A 22246-nucleotide genomic window follows, 5' to 3' on the forward strand; every position below is an offset into this window, starting at 1 on the left:
TCACACAGGTGGCCTTCTGACATCTTAAAGGGCCATGGACACAAGCTGATGTTCGCTTACCATATTATTATCCCTTTCTCATAATATACTGGAAGTCTGTGAAATATTCCTAAATCTTCTTCACTCAAGAGTTTGGAGACTGGAACATTCCTGAGCGTCAGGCCACCTCCCACTTTCACTGATTGGCAAATGAGGATTTCGGGACTGGAAGCAAGGGTGGGGCTAACTCAGGGTAGAGAAACGTGCAGGGAGAACCGGAGGAGACAACTGCCAAGGAGAAAGGCACGGGTCGCGTTCACCATGGCTGGAACAAAGGCACTTCTGACGCTAGAAAACTTCATTAATGGAAAGTTTGTACCTTGTAACTCCTATCTTGATTCTTATGATCCGTCCACGGGGGAAGTATATTGCAGAGTGCCAAACAGTGGGAAAGAAGAGGTGAGTGGGGTGCCTGGCTGGGCAGCTCGTTGAGCATCTCTTGGTCTCGCTCAGGTTCTGTGTGATCACGGGGCCGTAGGGTCGAGCCCCGCACTGGGCTTGTGCTCAGCGCAGAGTCTGCTTAAAGGCTCTTTCTCCCTCCGCCTTTGCCCCTCCCCTCCCCCTCTTTCTCTCATATAAATAAATGAATAAATCTTAAAAAGAGAGAGAGAGAAGAGGTGAGTATATTCACTTAGGGAAGATGGAAATATACCTCATGTGCTGATGAATTACGTGTCACTTTTCTAGGAGCAAAGGGAGTTGGGAAAAGGTGTAGAATTGTTAAACCCTAGCAGAGGGACGATTTTAGTGCTGGGAAGGTCTGTTAGGTAATGGGACTTTTAGGGTGCAGGATTCCCAGGCATCCGAAAGCGATCTTATGACACCTTTTGAAATGGTGTCAAGTGAAGACTATCCTCCATTCAGGAAGTTCGCGTTAGGCAACTTGGCTTTTGGGAAAGAAATAATAAGTATGGTAACGGCTTTTTTCATAGAAGTGAAACTCCTCTTCGTATTTCTTTTGGTGAGTGAAAGCAGGCGCTAACGTAAAAGCGAGTGGCCTCCGGTGAGCTTTCAAACGCGGATGCCTACGCCTGGCAGGAAGCCCATGACTTCGCCCAGAACGCAAGTGATCAATGAGGCGTCTTAATACACAGCTGCGTTTCTCAGACAGTCCTTAGCAGGGGTCGAGTAAAAAGTATTTTTTTGTTAAGAATGGCCCATGTTTCTGTTTCCTTTTCTTTACTAAGCGTTGCCTAACTTTGCCACTATATTCATGGATTTCTAAAAACAAAAACAAAAACAAAACAAACAACAAAAAAAACCCCAAACTTGTTGCTCCACTAAAGCAAAAGTGAAAAACCCAGGGATTGATTTTAGATTATCCTCTAATAATGCCTTATGTCTTTAAAACATCTAGTGATTTAAAACTGATCGTTTGATGAAATGCAAAATAAAATTCCCGTGTATTTTTGCATTTAAATTTAACACCGTCACTCAAAGTGCTTAATGGTATAAACGTTAAAATTTTTTTAGTGATGCAAAATTTTATTTAAGAAGTTTTATAAAATGTTGGATATATTTGTTATTTCTTTGACAATGTAGAAGTGTCTGGGGTGATGAATACGGCTGATGTGTGTATGCTCATCTAATGCCTAACGGGTTTTACTTTTTAAGGCACAAAGAACTAGATTATTTATTTATTCTTTAAAACATTTTTTTAGAACTAGATTATTTAAAAGCCAACTGTAATCTTCATATACAAATAAGTATCTAAAAATAAGCCTTCTTATACTAAGCCACTGTTTCTCTTTTATTAATAATATTTTAAAACTGTCTTGCATTTTAAAAAAACCTTTAGACTTGTGGACAAAAGTTTGCAAACATTGACTAATCTGTTGGTTAAACTGTAACCCACAATTCTGTTTCAAATGACTTGGGATAGATGTGGGAAATCCAGCTTTGTGCTATCCAATCCTCCTGGTCTCTAAGTGTTTTCCAAAGTGCTGTTAAAGATGACAAATATGACAAATGTTGTTGAAATATTTTCTGCGGCTAATGGTTCATGCCTTTTCAGAAGATAGAATGCAGTACAGAGGCATCTGCTAGGAGAGGAATAAATATTTTGGATTTCCCAGCAATTTAATTTGCAAATATTCTCTCTGATCCCACAAGTCTCAGTTTTTGCTCACTTGGAAAAATATCATCAACACACAAACTGCACACCCAGTTTCACAGAAAGTCTCTTAAAGAAAGTGCTGCTGGTGTTGCTAACAGGTTTTGTTGTGTGCTCCACGTTCACTAAGCCCTCTAATACAAATTACACCCAATGGGAGTCATAACAACCTACAAATAAGACTCTATCATCATTCTTACCCCACAGATGAGAGTGAGCTAACATTCTCATCTCTGATGCCTAGATCACACACACACACAGAGAGAGAGAGAGAGAGAGAGAGATTTGCGGCGGTATTTACAGGATAGCTTTGCGATCATAAGCAGAAACCAGAGTCCGACCCCATGGCTCCCAAGACCAGCTGTACTGCTCAGTATCTACTGTCTTGACTTAGAGCTGAACTTCCTTGTGCCTCAGTCTCCTTACCTATAAAATGGAATAACAGTAATACCTGTCTTCTTGTGTGGTTCTGAGGATGAAACAGACTGATGCAAAGCCCTTTGTGTTTGGCATACATAAATGCTTTCCAGGTGTTAACTTTTGCTCATATCGATTTAATACGTATTCTATATTACACAGACATAAGCCACCTTAGAACATATGACTGGACCTGAGTTTTCTGCATAGCAAAAATCTTAGATTTTATATCGACAACCCCAGGAAGATGAGATTTTACACTGAGCCGCCAGGGAGGCGGCGGCTTCTGGTGGTGAACAGCACAGCCTACCTTCTCCCTTCATCCCGTCCTTGGGTCCACAGTAGAGATCCAGCTTTTCAACAGAAACCACCACTTTTCCAGAAATTTATAATGAAGAGGAGAATCATGTCATTCTTTATTCAGCTCAGCTGGAAGTGACTGTTTATAAAGGAAACAGAGAAGGAGCGTGGATCAGATTTGGGGGGAGAGGGTGGCTGAATTGTCAGGTCACATGATGCGAGAAAGAGGCTCGTGGTTGCTTGAAGCCTATGGAAAAGGATTCCGAGGCTGGGCCCCGGGCCCAGGTGTGGAAGAAAGCTGTGAGTAATTCTAGAGTCTTGTCATGCGTGTGAGGGGGGAGAAAGCTGAGACACAGGCTATGGATTTGCTATCTCCGGGATAGACTTTGCTTCGACTTCGCTGAAGACCCCAAGACTCATTTTGCCTTGCAGGAATTGGCCTTGCTCGAACCTTCCCATATACTGTTTCCTTTTAGATTTGCTCCAAAGTCAGGTTTCCAAGCTATCTGTTCAAATACAGATGCCCTCGTTTCCCACAGAGGCCTCTTTTACTGGGCAGAGCCAGGCAGGCTACAGGGGCCGTGGCTCTGCCATAGCAGGCCAGCTGTGCTCTTGGAACCACAGAGATCTGGGTTTGAGTCCTGATGCTGTCACTTATTAGCTGTGTGACCTCTACTGAGTTACTTGAGTTCTCTGTGCCTCGGTTTCCTCATCCACAAAATGGGCATAGCAATAGTCAGGGTACAGAATTCTAAAGCAGGTGAAATAAAATAATTTGTGTGTTTAGCATATTCTTTATATATAAAAATAAGTAATTTTTGAGTGAATTTTTTTTAAAAGAAGATTTTATTTATTTATTTGACAGGCAGAGATCACAATTAGGCAGAGAGGCAGACAGAGAGAGGAAGGGAAGCAGGCTCTCTGCTTAGCAGAGAGCCTGATGCAGGGCTCAATCCCAGGACCCTGGGATCATGACCTGAACTGAAGGCAGAGGCTTTAACCCACTGAGCCACCCAGGCGCCCCTTGAGTGGTCATTTTGAGTGGAAATGATAATCTGAGGATATGATTTCAAACAAACTTTTAGGCTTTGTCAGATATGTTGGATCTGGATTAAAAGCTGAGGGATTCTACACATCTCGGTGATGTTTTCTCTCTCATACGCTACTGAAAAAATTTTTTGTATTTTAACGTGATTAAAAATGTACATCTGTTAAAATTCAAATAGCTTCCTTCTGAAGGCCGCATCTGAATACCCTGGTCAAAATGGAGCATTCTTCTCTGTTTTTGTGGTGCCCCTGATTCTCTGGTCACGTAAACACCACTTTGCAGGTAACTCAGCATGAAGAGGCCTTGAATATTTGAAATCAGGCAGAAGGAAATTAGGCGTGGGTGGACCTGTGGATTCTGGATTCATCCAACCTCAGGAGCAACGGTCTTAAGCTGACCCTCTTCCTCTTGCTCCTCAAAGATCGAAGCTGCAGTGGAGGCGGCCAGAGCAGCCTTCCCCGGCTGGTCAGCCCGGAGCCCCCAGGAGCGTTCGCAGGTGCTGCACCGGCTGGCGGATCTGCTGGAACAGTCCCTGGAGGAGCTGGCCCAGGCAGAATCCAGGGACCAAGGTGAGTGCCGCTGGCCCGCACTGTACCGGCCAGTGCAGTGCTTAAGGAAGAGTGCAGTACTAATCCTCGGATGCAGGCCATGCCTGCCCTCCTTCCGACTGGTCAGGTGACCTCCAGCCTCTTAACTACAAGGGATGGGACTCGGGTACTTCCTCCATAATAGCCCCCCAAGTCGCTCCCCTACCCTGCTGGGCCCATCAGTCTAGCCGCACCTGTGCTTCTCATGGCAGAGAAGCCATGAGAAGCCTCCACGCAGGAGGCTTGCATCTGGCAGACTCCTGCCCCGTTCTGATGGTCCAAGCAGGTCACGGCTGAGCCCAAGTTTCAGGGGCAAGGAAATAAATATACTTTGTCCATTTGGTGAAATGCATTGCCAGGGTTTTTGGCAAGGGGAGTAGATGTGGGGTGAAGGGAAGAAGAGGATCCTTCTAGGTAGACCATTCAAAGCAAAAACAATTGAAAAGCAGGTTATTTAGAAAGAATCTGTATGTCAGTATTGAACTCCCAACACAACTTCCCAATTTTAACCCCTTCCCAGAAGTGTAAGTAATAGATTAAATGTCCAATAGTAATATCTATTGGGAAACCCCGAGATCTTTTAAAATGATACGGATGCTTATAAATCAGCTTAAAGTTAGAAGGCAGCCTGAGTCCAAACTCTTCAGGAGATGCTTCCTGCCCGTACTCCTATACTGGGAGTCCCCCTGAATCACCAAAGACAACTAAGGAACAACCCAGAAAAGCTATGTTTCTCTTTTTGTTCAGTTCAGAAGCTAGGGCATATACATGGGGCACGTGGTGAGTGAGTGAGGGCCACACAGCATCCTTGGGGTCCCCTCAGCCTTTCTGGCACGTTCCCACCTTAAGGACTCCACCCCGTGTTGGGGTGACGTGCAGTATACATCATCTGTTTGTCAAAGTGGTTTCATTGTGTCGTGCAGCTACAGTTGTCTTAATTCCCACTACGCCAAGCCCTCCCAGCGGGTACGAAGCTTGGTGATTTTGACTTGAAAAAGCTGATGTGAACGGAGTGGTAGCATCTGGCAGATTCATGATAGCCATGAATTGTTCAGCCCGCAAAGCAAAGATGGTTTCACTTAATGTTAACCCTCCCCCCATTTCACCTGATAACTTCATATCTAATTATTTCATGGTTCTGTGAGACCACGGCCAGCTCTCTGTGTCATCAGGTGATGAAGTTTCAGGCTGGAGAGGACCAAGGTTCCGTCTGCGTGTGAGCTGGGATACGTGTACGATTATGTCTTCTCCATCCCCGGGGAAGCAGGCGGACTGTGCTTTCTGTTGTTGGCTTCTTTCAGGGAAAACCATAACACTGGCCAGAACCATGGACATTCCCCGGTCTGTGCAGAACTTCCGGTTCTTCGCCTCCTCCATGCTGCACCACACGTCCGAGTGCACGCACATGGACCACCTGGGCTGTCTGCACTACACCGTGCGGGCCCCGGTGGGGATCGGTGGGTGCTCGGGGAAAGCCTGCCCTGCGGGGGTGCCCAGGGATGCTCCCTCCATTCTGTAGAACTGGTCTAAAGGCACAGACCGAGAGAAAGGAAAGAGATGACTTCTACTTCGGCCGAAAATGAATGGGCCTCAAAAATCTGTTTCTAGTTTATTTTCTTTGTCTCACATTCCGTACTTATTCCTGGAACACTGTTCTTGGGAAATTAGCAGGAAAAGAAGGATGCCGGGAGGAAATTCACATACGAAGGTTCCTCCCACCCCCCACATTAAAAAACATTTTTTTTTTTTCCCCAGAGAGTTTTGTAGTCAAGAGCAAGGATTTTGGGTATGTGCGGGGCCAGTTTCATAACATTTGTATACCTCAGGATTCTTGTCTTAAAAGCTGGGAGAATAGTTTTAATTTTATATTTATATATGTTAGTGTGAATTAAATAAATTAGTACTCGTAGGGCACTCTGAATTAACTGCTTCCTGCTTTCTTTTAGAGGATAAGTGAACCTGAGCAATGACTCAAACTATCCACTAGATGTCACTGTTCCTCCAACCACCAAATACGCATACTTACTAGTTACATTTTATGATGGGATAAAAGTAAATAAATTTAAAGGAACGAAAATAGGACACATTACCACTTTGGTTATTTGAACTCTTTGGAAATAACATTTTGAAGGAATTAGGAAAAACTCAAACTTCTCTCTTAGAAGTATGGTGCTATATCATGCTGAAAAAACTGTTATCCTATAAAGAAAAGATTGTCTAGTGAGAAATATAATCATATAAAATATATGTTGACTTTCACAGCATAGGTTTGAGGGAAGAGTATAAATAAGATGGATCCATTTACAAATTCATAAAGTAAATTTTTTTTGAGAGTTTTATGGTTGGAAGTTTTATGGTTTCAGAACATTGCATGGAGACACATTCTAGATGCTGGTTCTGTTACTTATTTAGCAATTCTATCTGGTCATGAAACAGGTGATAACCCAGAGAGAATTTTTTATTAAAAAGTCCTCTGGCTGGCCAAAATGGATTTCATAGTCTATGCATCAAATTTCCCTGACTTTACTAAACAGAAGGCCCCGCTTGGCAGACTAAGAATGTATTTGCTCTTATTTTACCACTAATTCTAAAAAGCTCGAGATTTTATGCCTTAATCCACAACAGGTTAGAAACAGTGATGGAAAAACTTAAAAGAAATAGTAGCTAGACAGTTGGATGATGAAGAAGGAGAGAGAAGTTTAAAAAAAAAAATGTAAAGGCCAGTCTATAAATCTCAAAACTCATCACATTCTGGAACTGTTTAGTAACAGGTGACAGTCTCTTGGCTCTGGAGCTTACATTACCCTTGTTCATAAATACAGCTATTACATCAACAAGAAAAGAGTAAATTGTATTGCTTTATAGTTTTAAGAGGCACAGTTGCTTGTAATACATTTTAGAGTTATTTCCCCAAAGTTGGCTACAAGTAAGCCAAGGTGGGGGTTTTAGAAGGGTAAGCCTAAGTTTCACGCAGGGTGGAGGAGTTCCACGTCAATAAACCCAGTCTGGCCAGTCTAGTTTGAGGGTCCTGCCTTCGGTGGCAGTGTTTCTGTTCTCCTCTTGTAGCTGGTCTGATCAGCCCTTGGAATTTGCCACTCTACTTGCTGACCTGGAAGGTGGCGCCGGCCATTGCGACTGGCAATACCGTGATAGCCAAGCCCAGCGAGCTGACGTCAGTGACGGCGTGGATGATGTGCAAACTCCTGGAGAAAGCAGGTAATGAGCGGTGGCTTTGGAGAGGTGCAGGACTGGCTTTGGGGTTGCAAGTTTTGTGGGTCTCAGCCGTCACAGCGTCTCTGACATATGAAAAGTTGTTCTGACTAGAAATCTGCTCACCAAAATTGATTCCAGTGACATCTTTGGTTTTCCTCTCTCTGATCCTTTTCTGATAAATCCCCTTCACACACAGGGTTGGATCACACTCCTTCCTCTTCTTCACCCCTGTCCTCCTGGCGGGGGTGGGGGTGTGGCAGGCAGTGAAATGATTGCACACCTGTAAGTGAGAACAGGCTTAAAGATCCCCGTCAACTCCCACATCAGCTTGCTCCAGAGATTTTCTTCAGTGGATGGTTTAAAATCTTCTATTTGAACCACTTGTTAATCTTGATGCAAATAAGACTGCCCTTAAGTACTTCTCTGGTTTGTATGGTTATACAATACCTGCTAGAAATGTTTTTTTTTTTTTAAGATTTTATTTATTTATTTGACAGAGATCACAAGTAGGCAGAGAGGCAGGCAGAGAGAGAGGAGGAAGCAGGCTCCCTGCTGAGCAGAGAGCCTAATGTGAGGCTCGATCCCAGGATGCTGAGATCATGACCTGAGCCTAAGGCAGAGGCTTTAACCCACTGAGCCACCCAGGTGCCCCAGAAATGGGTATTTTTAAGAGATTTGAATATACCTCCCTCAGTTTTCTCTACATTTGGAGCCACCGTGTGGAAGCTGATATAATACGGCTCCTTGGCCTCTTTATGTCAACAGTGTCCTGGCCACGTTCAACGTATGTTCCTGGGAAGAAGGTTCTAGGGTATAATTCAGCATGGGCGTGGTCTGACTCTGCACCAGGGTTGTGTCAGGAGAGCCTAGCTTGCAACCCACAGGAAAGCGCCTTGCTGTTAGATGTCTCCGCTCAGGTCTCCATAAGTACCCTGCTCTGTTTATTTCCTTCAAGTCCACAGAGAAGTAGTGTTGGGCTCATCCATATCCATAAAGTAGGTGGTTTTGGAAAGAACCCAGACCTCCCTCTTCTGGATACCTTATCTCTCTAGGCAAAAACATACATACTGGCTTCCAAGAAAGTTGAGCCAGTTTTTACTCCAGGATTTAGATGGCAGGGTGAACTATGTGGCCTTATGACCCTAGTCTAGCTGCCCATTTCCCTTGTATTGTACAGAGGAATGAGGCCTCCAGCTTCAGCCTTTGGGGTGACATTGATGGATGCCCTAGGCTTCTAGAGGGTTATGATAGAAATGTGCCTATCTCTCTCATGTCCCAAGGGTATCATTCCTTCTTTACATGAGGGATCCTTTTCTAATGCCATTCTTTGCAAAATTAAGTGCCTAGTATCTACAGAGTTCCAAGGCCTTTCTTCCCTCTCTGTTGGCTATAGGTTTCCTGGAGTGGAGAGAAGGGGCCGATGCTGTGCTGTGATCTATGCTGGGGAGGGCAGCCCTGCAGGTGGGGTGAAGCCACAGAGCTGTGTTCCCAGAACCACTTTCTCTTGAAGTCAACCACATCTTGATCTATGAAGATTTCTCTTCCCTAAGCACTTTCCCCTTCTATATGCCCAGCTCCTGGGCTACACGAGAGTTCTACATTTCCATGAATTCGCATAGCGTTGATCTCATTTCTTGTGAATGAATAAGCTTGTTACACCAAGACAGTTCTTCCTTCCTTTCCTGCCTCTGCTGGCTTTGCTAAACTTTCTTCCTCTGGGCACCACGGAGAGTGTAAGGCTCAAATTGCACCTGTCTTAAGCCCTCAGTTTCTCCATTTGGATTAAGAATCTGTACGGGACATGTTGAATACTGACGCAAAAGAAAAGTAAGAAGACCTGCTGGTGCATTCTTGATATTTATAGAGCCAGTCCTCAGGTCCGGAGCATTCAAACAGACTTGACAGTTGGCCCTCCTGTGACGTAAAGTAATTTTAAAAAGTATACAGTGAGTACCCCTTTTATAGTTCTAGAACAGTTATTTCTTCTTGGCAGCACCAGATGCATGCCTCATTCCTGGAGTGTCCAGTGAAAGCAGAATTCTGTCCTTTCCTAGTTTTGTTCTGCCCAGTGGAAGCTTGTTGCCATCCTTCCCCATCCTGGTCCCTGGTGCAGGGAATCTATGCCCTGTGCTGTCTGTTAGCCACCTATTCTGAGTTTTACCGAATTATTCTTTGCCATCGTAGTGCCTCCTTTCTCGGGTAACTGGCATATCTTAAGGGTAGAGGGTCAATGTCTCTAGAAACATTTCATTACTGTCTCGATCAAATTGGCAAAGTGGTGCTGAGAATTACTGGCCAGTAGGTAAACACAGTAGGTAAAGTGTTAATGCCGTTGTATAGAGGGCAATTGGCCTACTGGAGTGAACTCATTTTCCTGGGATGACAAATATGTGATGTTTCTGAGTTTTCTTCACTCTTCATTAAAATGCTGTTGTATACATTAGCAGTGATTTGATCCATTTTCGCCTTCCGGATTTATAAAGCCCAATAGTCCACCTTCTCTTGCCCCCAAACCCCAATCAGAAAGTATTGGGCAAATATTCACATGCTCACTGTCTGATGGAGATGCAGGACCCCCCAGCCTGCAAATGGTGGGAAACTTGACCTTGTTTCTCCCCCGTCAACCACCGTGAGGGCCCCTCTCCTGAGCCCCCTCTCTGCCCCAACATGGGCTTAGCGGCTGTCACATGGTGTCTGACTCTGGGCCTGCTCTCCATGGAAGTGACTAGTATCTACAGAGTTCCAAGGCCTTTCTTGGATCAACCTGTGATCCAGGACCAACCCAAGCTAGATTTCAGTATGTGTGCACCTGCCTGTAAAGGAGAGGCCATTAGAGGGGAAGCGCCCCCAGATACCACCAGGAGTCATTGATTCCCCACACCTGTCTCCGAGGCTCACCTGAAGGGGGTAATCCCCTCAGGTTATCACTCCAGGGCTCTGGCTTGATGGGGAGGTATTCTGGTTGATGGTGGATCATCAACGCCAACTTGTTATTTGTACTCTAAAAGCATATTCTGGAAGAGATGGTTTTAATCCAACAGAGCACGTTTCTGTTAGGAAGAGAATGTCTAACCTGGATAGGGAAAGATAGGGAGCAGGGAAGTAGTTAAAAAACCTTACACATTGGAGGTTTTCTGCATCTCTGTACTTCCAGGCTGGAGAAATATGGGAAAGAAACTCAGCTAATCTCCTAAATCCCAAGACACAACATGTTTGCACTTAGGTTTTCTTTCTGGACACATAAAGCTTTCCAGAGTCAAGGACCATTTCTGATTTGGATAATGTACACGAAGTCTCCATTCATTCATTCACGTATTTATTTGTTAACTGCGTGCCCCTGGTTTTGCCTCCTAGTGGTTGCCCTTTAGCCTCATTCTGCCTCAGTTTGGTTTAGGTGAGGATATGAGTCCTCCCTGCCTCATCCAGTAGCTGGGAGATCTAGATCGCTTCCAGCAGTGACTGGCCCACAGTGAATGCGGGCACTTACTGGTATTAATCTATCTGGCAAATAGGGCCTTAGGGCCTTAGCGTAGGGGGGGCCAGTGGGGAGCAGTAGGGTCTCATGCTAGAAAGATGGGGCTCCCGTTTTAGGGTGTATTTGGCACTTTAAGTCAGTTCTAGAGTGTATGTCTGTACCATGGGACACAGGACCTTTAACTCAATACTCACCTTCTTGGAGGAGTCCAAGGGAGCCCAAGGGAGCCCAAGGAAGCCCTCCCTCCCTTCCCTGGGCCAAGCCAGTCAATCTCTCCATCTGTCCACTTCACATTTTCACACTGAATCGTGACTCTTCAATGCCCATGTGGAGCAGGATTCTTCTACCTTACAGGTCTTGACCTGCCTGAGGACATCTCTGTGACCCGAGCCCTTGATGCCTAGTCAATATTATGGAATGAATTAATTAGAAGGTTCTACTCTTCATTTTTCTAAGGCAAAGCACCTGGAAATATTCCACCTAGGGCACACTGAATTTGCGCTATAGTCTTTGCTTTGCCATTAAACTAGAGACAGCCATAAAACACGCTCCCCTCCATTGGAACTACTTCACTTTCAAGGAGAACCTCTTTGTCACTGAAAGTTCTCAACACACGGAGAAGAATTACTGTTGTAATTTCTGTTACTGTTTCTATATCCCATCTGTATCTCCAGATACAGACCTGGAGACTGTTCTGTTTCCTGTCCAGGTGTCCCACCAGGTGTGGTAAATATTGTGTTTGGAACAGGGCCCAGGGTTGGCGAGGCCCTGGTGTCCCATCCAGAGGTACCCCTCATTTCCTTCACGGGGAGCCAGCCCACGGCTGAGCGGATCACACAGCTGAGTGCCCCGCACTGCAAGAAGCTGTCCCTGGAGCTGGGGGGCAAGAACCCCGCTATCATCTTCGAGGACGCCAACCTGGAGGAGTGCATTCCAACGACTGTCAGGTCCAGCTTTGCCAACCAGGTGTGTCCTCTGGGTTGGTGTGTTTTGTTTTGAGTTTGTTTGTTTGTTTGTTTATTTTAAAATTCTGTGACCCAGTCAGCCTGGATCTGTTTCATCACAGTGCCAAGCCAGGAGTGAGTGGGTCAGTCTGGGGCTATTTCAGGGAAAGGAGATTTTGACATTGTGTTATGCCATCGACTCTGTTTTGTCTCAATGTCCATCTGTGGTTCTTGTGGAATCACAGCTTCTGTTGGGCAAACACCTGTTCTTGAGCTTTATCGGGTATAAGCTACGGACTGACTGTTTGCTCCTCTAAGCTTTTTCATCCCTGTATTCATAGAGTCGCCCCCATTCTCTTCTTGCTGTCTGAATGTCCTATCTCCAGTAAACCTTGTACTCTCCAAAGCATCCTAAATGTAGCACACACTTAGAAATAAATGCCTAAACCAGTCTAGAGGATGTTGCTGATGTCACAGAGTCATGGGCAACTTGGTATCTCCCGAAATTGTGTTAACAGATGTTTTTCTGGAAGCCAGAGTTCTCAGAAGATTCTTCGAGGTGGTGGCATCCCAAAGGGTTAGGAACACTGACCCAGATAGACCGGATGGTAAGCCTCACAGAGTCTGCTCTGGGGCTACCTTCGACTTTAAACGCCCCAGCATCAGGTCTCGGGTAGAGCAGGTGTGCACAAATACTGAATGATTTTCTCCAAAGGGCCTGCTTTTTAAAAATTTTAGCAGTGAACAAAGAATCCACTGAAGAGTTAGAACTGCCACAGAAAGAAAGATGAGTGAAATGAGATATATCTTTAACTTGCCCAAGTTGCTTTACGTAACCTTTTGAACCTTCATTTCCTTGCCTGGAAACTCCTGGAAGCAGTAATGATGTCTTCTAGTAGCGATTTTGTGAGTTGTAGAATGAAAGCCATTTTTGACAGTGGTTATTTTTGTGATTGTTATCATTGTAATTATTTCTTTCACAGTCATTCTTAGAGAAAGTGGCTTGATTGTGTCTGTAGAGAGCGTTTTTCTAGATCAACAGACTTAAATTTTAAGATTTTAGAAAATAGACTTGCAATTTTATGATACAGCTATTTCAATCATTAAAGTAAACAAGTATCCAAATGAACAATGAAATCAAGCATTTTGGTGTTTTAGTGACAACACAGGGTTAGGGACAAGCTGTGGACTGCGATACAGCCCAGAGGACATCAGGTGAACTCTGCATGAAAAAAACCCAAAAAACAAAAAACAAAACAACAACAAACAAACAAACCAAAAAAAAACGTACTCTGAGCGCTGAGATGGACTGTGGCTTCTTGGCTACCAGGATTATGCCAGAACTTGAAATTGCTAAGAGAACCTTCCTCCTGGGGGGGTATTTTAAATGTCCTTGGGGAAGAGGACAGGAACCCAGCTGGCTAATTCAAGACAATAGGCAGATTCAGGCAAACTACCAGGGCTGGTTTCTTTTTCCTTAACCAAGAGCTGAGTCCCATGTAGTGAACACTTCTTCCTCAGTTGAACATAATGGGCCCCTTTGAAACATCTCTGCCACACGGAGTCTCCTTCGGCCAGGGGCGCACTCACACTTCGACAAGCTGTGAGACACTGAAGAAATGAATGGACTTCAGCATCACTTGGCCTGAAGTTGAAACTTCCCGTGCCTGGTGGCCCTGGGCTTGGGTTCCTTCAAAGCTCCATTTCCTAATTGTAAGCTGGGAAACCTATGGCTTCGTAGAATTATTATGAAAAAAGCACCCTGCACGGTCTCTGGAATGTAGTAAATAATATTTCCCTTTTCTCATTTCCTCAAAAGTCATGCTACCAGAGATCCTGGCATTACCTGACTTTCCTGGCACTAAGTAATCCGGAAAACCCTGACTGTAACCACCCAACTCTCTTTACCACACCCTCCCTCCCCCCATGGCAGGGACACTTGTGTCTGGAGAGTTCCCAAGCCAGATACACAGATGGTTCTTACAGTGATGCTGCGTGGCAGAGAGAATTCTTTTTTCCGAAACAGTGACTATTTGACTTGGACAATACACCTTTGCACAGTTGTCAAAATAATTAGAAATATTCCATCCTTAGGATGGTTTGAAGATCAAATATAAATGTGGTGAACATCGTTATTTATGCAGAAATGTACTAACCATGCATACATAATGATTTGAGATGTCTTGACTGTGGTTTGTAAGTGACTGCACACTATATTCAGACGACAGTAAGGATCATTTTTTACTCAGGCTCCTGTTAGCACCTCTGCCCCAAACAGGCAGTATCTCTGTTTGGGTGTCGAGTAGGCATCCGAACCTTAACCCGTGCCAAGCAGAACTCTTGCTTTCCCTTCATCCCTTATCCCTGCAATACTGCTCCTCTCCCTGCCTTAGGCTTGCCTTTGGGGGGTAAAGCACTACCATCCGAGGTTCCATCAAAAACCTGGGACTCGACCTTGTTCTTACCCCAACCTCCTATCTCACTAATCCATCAACCCATCCCGTTGGTTCAAATACTCTGAAAATCCTGGAATCCCTGCTTCCGCAGAGCATCAATACCAGTTTTCTTGCACTTGGGGGTCCCACGTCCCTTTATGAATCTGGCGATGTCGGTGGATACCTATCACTTCACCCAGCTCCGCTGGTCCTGCCCTGGTGCAAGCTACCTCTGCGTGCCTGGACTTCTGGAATACTCTGTGAACTCTCCTCTGACCCCACTCTCGTTCTCTTCCATTTTACTCCCCACGGCTGCCAGAACGACTCTTTAACAATGGAAATTGGTCATATCATGCTGCTGCTTAAAGCCTTCCAGCGGCTTTTCATGATCCCGGGAGCAAGATGCAAACTCCTTGTGAGTCTGTGGGACTCCACATGGTAGGGTCTTGCTCTCACCTCCTGCCCTCCTTTCTTACTCTCCCTGCCCCCATTCCTGCCTCCACCAGCCTCAGCCCTGCCTGCCTTCTGCCTTGCCTCACACACCACACCCCTGCAAGCACACTCCTGCAGCGAGAAGCCGGTCCACCCTGCCTCCTGAGAATTGCCTTCCTCCGCATCTAGCCCAGTCAGCGCCTCCCCACCAACCAAGGGGCAATTCAAATAGCCCCTCCTCACAAGGGCCTTCCAGAACTCCCTTTACTCCAAGGGACTAAAAGCAGCACTTTCCCATTGATTTCTGTTCCCATCCTCTGCTTAGTTTTCTTGTATTGTTTTGCTCATGATCTGAAATTATATTATTGATTGAGCTCATTGACCTGTGCTGTTCCCTGACTTCCCCACAAGAGTGTGTGTTCCTGGTAGTGGGACTTTGTTTTGTTTATCAGTGTCTCCCATGGCCTAGACCAGTGCCTGGCACCTGGCAGGTAGGTGATCGGAGATGCAGGGCGACCTACCCATGAAGGAGTGTGTCTTGTCATTGTCCTCATGTGTCATTCTTGGCAGGGCGAAATCTGCCTCTGTACCAGCAGAATCTTTGTCCAGAAGAGCATCTATAGTGAATTTTTGGAGAAGTTTGTACAAGCTACCAGAATGTGGAAAGTTGGCGTTCCCTCTGATCCATCGGCCAGCATGGGAGCTCTGATAAGTAAAGCTCATTTGGAGAAAGTAAGTCAATTTTCTGCAATGGGAGTTTGGGGAGAAGCCCAGGCCAGGGCATAGCACACATTCCTGCTTTGAAATGTTGTTCATTACTATCCTGTTCTTAAAAAAATTCTGACCTGTAGGAAATGGTCTCTGGATACAGAGTCTACACATGTTGTCCAGGTTAAAGCCATGTGTACACGGAATAAATGAATTGGAGAAGTCAGCATGTAGAGAGCGAGGAAGAGAAAATTTGAAACATAATGGTCAGTGGATAAGAATGACGTGGATTAAGGGTGGCAGGAATTTCCATCGATACAAGTTCCCAGTGGAATGGGGTCTGCCTGTGGCTTACAGCAGATGCAATTCCAGACGTGCCGTGTCTGCTGGTTATGTGGTCCTTAGTGGGTAGAGTTAGTGGTGGTCTATGTGGGAGAAGTCACTGATGGTCTCTGGGTGGTTTATGGAATTTAGGTCTTTAAGGTCATCTTCATGTATTACCTGATGTGACTCCCAAAATAAGTCACAGAACGCTGGAGCCGTGAGACTTTGTTTTCAGCTGTGGTAACTGAGACCCACCAAGGAAGATGTACCCCTGTCCATTAGCTAGTGAGGGACAGAGCCTTTACTTAATTTTGTAGAAATCTTTGACTCTGCATACAATTGGGAGATTAACTACATTTTAACTTTGACCTTTACAGCACTGTGAAGCACAGAGGCTCTTAGCCAAGGGTATAGCAGCTCAGTGGTCTCCTCTTATTTCTTTGGTTTTCCCAGTGAACTACGAAGCAGGGTGAAGAGAGGAGAAGGTGCTGAGGGCCCAGGAGGGAGGAGAAGGTCTGAAACAGTCCTGCAGGACATCAGAAGGGATTCCCGTTGTTTCTAGCATTGTAGCCACAGAAGATGTGGACAAAAGCCAAGAACCCTGATAGATCTAAACCACAAATGAGATCTGATTTTTTTTAAGACTTGAAACATTGACGAGGTTTTAGGCCTGGTGTCAACCACTCCTTCACAAATCCTAGCCCAGAAATATCATCTTCTATGAAACCAAATTATGCTGGAAAGACAAGTGTTTATTTAACATGTTGGTTGGATTTTGTTTGCTTACTGTCCTTTCAATGTAGTGTACTTAAGTGCCTTGAATAACTCTGAAAATGATGAAGCTTACAGTTAGCAGTTTGGTTTTTTTTTTTTTTTTTTCCTGACCACATTCAAACATAAGCCCAAATTTATCTTTCAAACAGAAGTTTTTAAAAACTCCCTTGTATTTTTACCATGATATATTTTCTATCTCGGTCAAATAACTAAGAAAAGAAATAAACTTTCTATTTTGGAATAACTTAAGATTTATAGAAAAATCTCAGAATCTCAGGGCAGAGAGTTTCTATATCCACTCACGCAGCTTTCCCGTTTGCTAACATCTTCCAAGTCCACGATACAGTTGTCCACACTAAGAAACCAATGTAGCACATGTTTGTACGCCAAACTGCAGATTTTTCAATTAACCTCTCTTGACTTTCTACTTGATCCTTATAGAAAATAATTTTTCAAGCACTTGCTTATTAAAACAAAGTACAATTAATTACTCTGTACTCGTTTCAGAAAGCTGCATGGCTCTCCTGCTTTTAGGGAGAAAGATTTTGTACACACAGTTAAAAATTTCAAAATTGGGGCACTTGGGTGGCTCAGTGGATTGAGGCCTCTGCCTTCGGCTTAGGTCATGATCCCAGGGTCCTGGGATTGAGCCCCGCATTGGGCTCTCTGCTCAGCGGGGAGCCTGCTTCCTCCTCTCTCTCTGCCTGCCTCTCTGGGTACTTGTGATCTCTGTCAAATAAATAAATAAATAAATAAAATCTTTAAAAAAATTTTTCAAAATTGTTTTTTTAATCATTGGCCAATTATTATTATTATTATTATTATTAAAAGACTTTATTTATTTGAAAGAGAGAGCAGGTAAGAGAGCATGAGCAGCGGGGGGAGAGAGAAGCAGGCTCCCAGCTGAGCAGGGAGCCCCATGCTCCCTGGAACCCTGTCCAAAGGGAGACGCTTAACCGGCTGAGCCACCCAGGCGCCCTGGCCATTTTATTTCATTTTTATTTTTCTAGGGAAGAACACTAAAGATCGTATTCCCATTACTCCACCATATATAAACTTGCTTCGATCTGTGGAGCCCTCTTGTTTTGTCGTCCTACAGACTAGATCTCTCCCTGCTAGAGTAGAGCGCCCCGCAGGTGGGCTTACATTGCCTCCCCCATGTGAGGCCACGGGTCAGTCCTACTAAGACTTCAATGGCTCCTGGACATCTGTCATCTTCACTGCTCCACCTTGAGCACACGTGCCCAGATGCAAGGAGTCATGAAGTCTCCCTCTGAGTCTCCCACCAGGTGGACCCATGATGGGGGGGCTTGCAGATGGATTCTTGTGAGGAGGTGCTGGGTGTCTTGGCCCTTGAGAGAGAGAGAGAGATAATGGAAGCAGCTAGGGCAGTGTAAATGTGGCCTTTTCAGTGGGACTCTTTTCAGCTGGGTATGCTGCTTCGGAGATCAAGAAAGGCGTGCAGACGTTCCACCAGTGGTCATCTGTCCTCGCCTCTCACCAGAGAGCTGTGGAGGCTGCATCCCGGGGGAGGCCAGGCGGCCATCTTCTATCCCGCTTCTCTTCTGCAGCTGGTCTGTGTCTGCTTTGAAGCAAACTAGCCCTGCAGAGTCTGGGGTCTTTGTGTCCATCTTGCTTCTCTGTGGTTGTCAGGATAGATGGCGAGGCAGTGACCCAGGAGTCCGACTAGAATATGCAGAAGCTGTTAAGCTGTTCGGTCACGGCAAAGGGCTCAGAACCTCACAGAGACGCAGCTTGCTCCGAGTGGACGAGTGACTCGCCTGCCTCCCAGGGATGCAGGCGACTCTGTCCACAAGGAGGGTAGAAAAGGCTCTCTGCCTGTTTCGCAGGTTGCTTTTTGTTTTTGTTTTTCTTTCCCCCCGCTCGAATGCTTTTCCACGCGACTGTCCAGAGAATCTGGCTCGATGCCAGCCTGCCCAAAGATGCAGGAAATCGAAGATGGGATTCTGAGTGTTAACAGTGAGGCTGGCGGAGCGCAGGGCAGAATCCCCGATAGGGCCAGGCTGCAGGCTGTTAACAAAGGTCCACTTTGGCAGTTTGCTAGCTGCTTCTGTCAGATTTAAAAACAAACAAACAAACAAAAGCAAACCGACTTGCCGGGTGGGCAGGTCTCTGAAGTCTTCCTGCTCGTAAGCCTCAGATGGTGTGTGATATCATCACCTTCCTCACCAACAGCACCAGTGGTGGCTGGCATTCAAAAGACTTACTGCATGCCAGACATTATGCTAAATATTTTATATACATTTTATCTAAGCTTATGAATAGATGGGAGTGTTAATCCCATTTTTCAGAGGGGAAACTGAGCATTAAAAATCCCTCTGCGAGCAAGTGGAGGCTCTGGGATTTGAACTCTTGGGGCTCCCCACCTGCCCACCTGACCTCTGCGCCAGGATTTTATGGGCAAAGCTACCAAGTACTAACTACTCTCTGATCCTAGAGAAAATTTTGTAGTTATAATTTATTACATTTTATGGCATATTAGCAGTCACAACATTTTCTTTTTTCACATTTTCCTGAAAAGCTCAGCTCCTGAGCTGCTAGTTGAAATATCATTCTATCATCCAGAAAATAAATTTAGTTTAGTGTGAGTTTAATATATCTTATATATTAAAATTTTTGAAAGGTTTGCATTTTGAAAACAGACACTTTCCTTCATATTTTGTTATCAAGACTGTTTCAGAGATAATCATGAAATTCCATGTAGACGAGATGATCTAAAGCCACTCCATGTTTAATCATGAAAAAAAGTTCTGGCCCTGCATTCAGCAGGTGCTCCTGGAGATCTTTGCCTCAACTTCCCCTGTACACGCATTATGCTGTCTTTGACATCTTTTAATTAGTCTAAGTACGTTGTTTCAAGAGGAGTAAGAGAATAGGGGAAAGAGAAGTCCAGACGTAATTTAGTTTTCATCTGCAAACTAGACAAGGGCTTTTTCTGGAAGAGCTTCGAGATCAGGGCACGTGTTGGGGGAAAATGTGTAGCAGAGGGGAATAAGAAGCTGTCCCAAATATTCTATTTTTTAGAAGTCTTTGACCTCATGGTTTATTAAGTATTCTATAAGCTAGAGCAAAATTAAAAATAAGACAACAGTACTTTATAATTTTTGTATGGCAAACACATAACTCTATGTTGAGTATAGTTCTACAATGGAGTACTTATCTAATATAGGACAGAATGCTCAGAGTAATATAAGATACGTAGGGATCCAAAGTATGGCTTCAAAATTTACTCTGCCTTTGATGTACTGCTTAGTACTGCTTCTTTTATACTTTTAATTTTTGAGATCACTTTTCTACTTCTCCTATGCTCAGGGGTAGGATAATGTTATCATTGTGTCTGTAATGAAATTTCCATACATAAACATATGTATCCTTTTATAAGGGGTCATTTCTACAGCCATTGTGAATAAACATCTGTCACTATCTCGAAGTTACTGGATTTACTTATTACATAATATTTCCCATTATAGTTAGCTATTCTGTATTAACTAGATGTGTTTTCAGAATGTAATCAGTAATGAGACTAGAAGTTAGAAATGATTTGTTCTGGAAGCCTTTCTTGGTCTTTCATGAAATCTTACGCACCATTCAATCTCCCATATTCTGCAGTGGACAGAGTCCCCTCCCCCACCGCCCCACACAAGGAGTAACTATTCTTTTGTGTACCTAATTACTGAATATCCCTGAGTGTGAATTCTAGCTTTCCTGTTTACTAGTGGTATGAACCATCTACCTTTTCTGAGGTCCAATTTTATCATCAGCAAATAGGCGGTAATAATGCATAGCTAATAGAGTTTTGAGAGAATTAAATGAGAATGTATGAAAAGCATTTATCTATGTGCCTCGGACTTAGACAGTAAAGAAATGACACCCCTCCTCTTCCTTCTGGGGGCTGACTGTCCAAATGATGGTCAGAGCACTTCCACCTTCCGGCTTAAGCAATAAGACAATCAACTTTAGATTTCTTAGCAATGGCCTTATCCATATTTCCTAGATGATTCAAAAATATTGAACTTTCTGCTGCTTCGTGTCAAGGCAAATCGTAAGATGTTGCTAATCATGGTTTTCACCCTCCCAGGTCAGAAGTTACATCAAGAGAGCCCGGTCGGAAGGGGCCCAGATTCTGTGTGGTGAGGGGGTGGACACGTTGAGTCTCCCCCCCAGGAATCGTGCAGGATACTTTATGCTTCCCACAGTCATAGCAGACATTAAGGATGAATCTTGCTGCATGAAGGAAGAGATATTTGGTCCAGTGACGTGTGTCGTCCCCTTCGAGAGCGAAGAGGAAGTGATTCAAAGAGCCAACAGTGTTAAATACGGGCTGGCGGCCACGGTGTGGTCCAGCAACGTGGGCCGTATCCACCGGGTGGCTAAGAAATTGCAGTCCGGCTTGGTCTGGACGAACTGCTGGCTCATCAGAGAGCTCAACCTTCCTTTTGGGGGGATGAAGAGTTCTGGGGTAGGTAGAGAAGGAGCCAAGGACTCTTACGAATTTTTCACTGAAGTCAAAACCATCACCATTAAACACTGACCCTGGGTAGTGGAGAAGCCGTGGTCCACGGCTGGCTGCAGAGAATCAGTAGTCCAGTGCGGCGAGCAGATACCCCGGCATAAATTCCTGCCACATCTTTGCTCAGCGGGGTTGCTCTACCTTACGCTCAGCAGTTTGTACTTTCATTCGTTGTCACAGAGAGGCTGACTGTTTCCCTGTGGAGTTGAAGAAGAGACTTCTGAGCAGGAATGCACAAAAAGGAAGCCAAGTAATTGTCAGGTTCCTTCTCTATTGTGTCCTCGCTGTAGTTTTTTTCATTGTTTTGATTAAATTCTTGGAAATTCACAGATAATCATTTTTTTCCCATTTTTAAGTATATATAAGAATGTCAGTGATAAACATAGCATGGAATTTGTCTGAGCAGACCTAAATGGTAGGTCCCACTAAATACATCTGTAAAAGGACAGGGAAAAATAAAAATAATGACTACTTTTGGAGGAAATTGGAAGCAAGAAGAGAAAATAGTTTGATCCAATTCTACTCGAGTGTAATCAATTCCAGTTCTTCGGGTCTGTTTCCCATGAGGCTTAGAACCTACTAATCCTAAAAGAATAAACGTTAAGCAATTTTAGTAGCCAGTATGACGTATGTCTTCTTCTTGAATTGTCCTTTGTTCCTCTTAGGGGTATGGACTTCATGCAAAGTGATAGAGGTATTTCTCGTGGCTTTTTTTTTTTTTTTTTTGGTCTCCTAATGATCAGAGGAGAAAACTGAGGTTTACAGAGATTAAAGTTGCATGCTCAAGGTTACACGAATGCTGAGGGGCAGAGGAAGGATTTGAACCCAGGGCTGGCTCTCAGTCTCCAAAGCCATGATTTCTGACCACTCACACTTGCACAGCAGCCACAGTCTTACAGTTCATGG

General features: G+C 44.5%; 1 protein-coding gene across 1 annotated transcript; it reads left to right on the plus strand.

The window, feature by feature from the left end:
- Positions 1-209: 209 nt before the first annotated feature.
- ALDH8A1 (aldehyde dehydrogenase 8 family member A1) lies at positions 210-21960 on the plus strand. Its single transcript, XM_044248405.1, has 7 exons — positions 210-438; positions 4339-4486; positions 5806-5961; positions 7571-7720; positions 11902-12158; positions 15574-15735; positions 20909-21960. Exons 1-7 carry the CDS (start codon positions 301-303, stop codon positions 21359-21361), a joined length of 1464 nt encoding a protein of 487 aa, XP_044104340.1. The 5' UTR covers positions 210-300; the 3' UTR covers positions 21362-21960.
- The last annotated feature ends 286 nt before the right edge of the window (positions 21961-22246 follow it).

Source organism: Neovison vison, chromosome 1, assembly GCF_020171115.1.
Source record: "Neovison vison isolate M4711 chromosome 1, ASM_NN_V1, whole genome shotgun sequence".
Classification (NCBI taxonomy): domain Eukaryota; kingdom Metazoa; phylum Chordata; class Mammalia; order Carnivora; family Mustelidae; genus Neogale; species Neogale vison.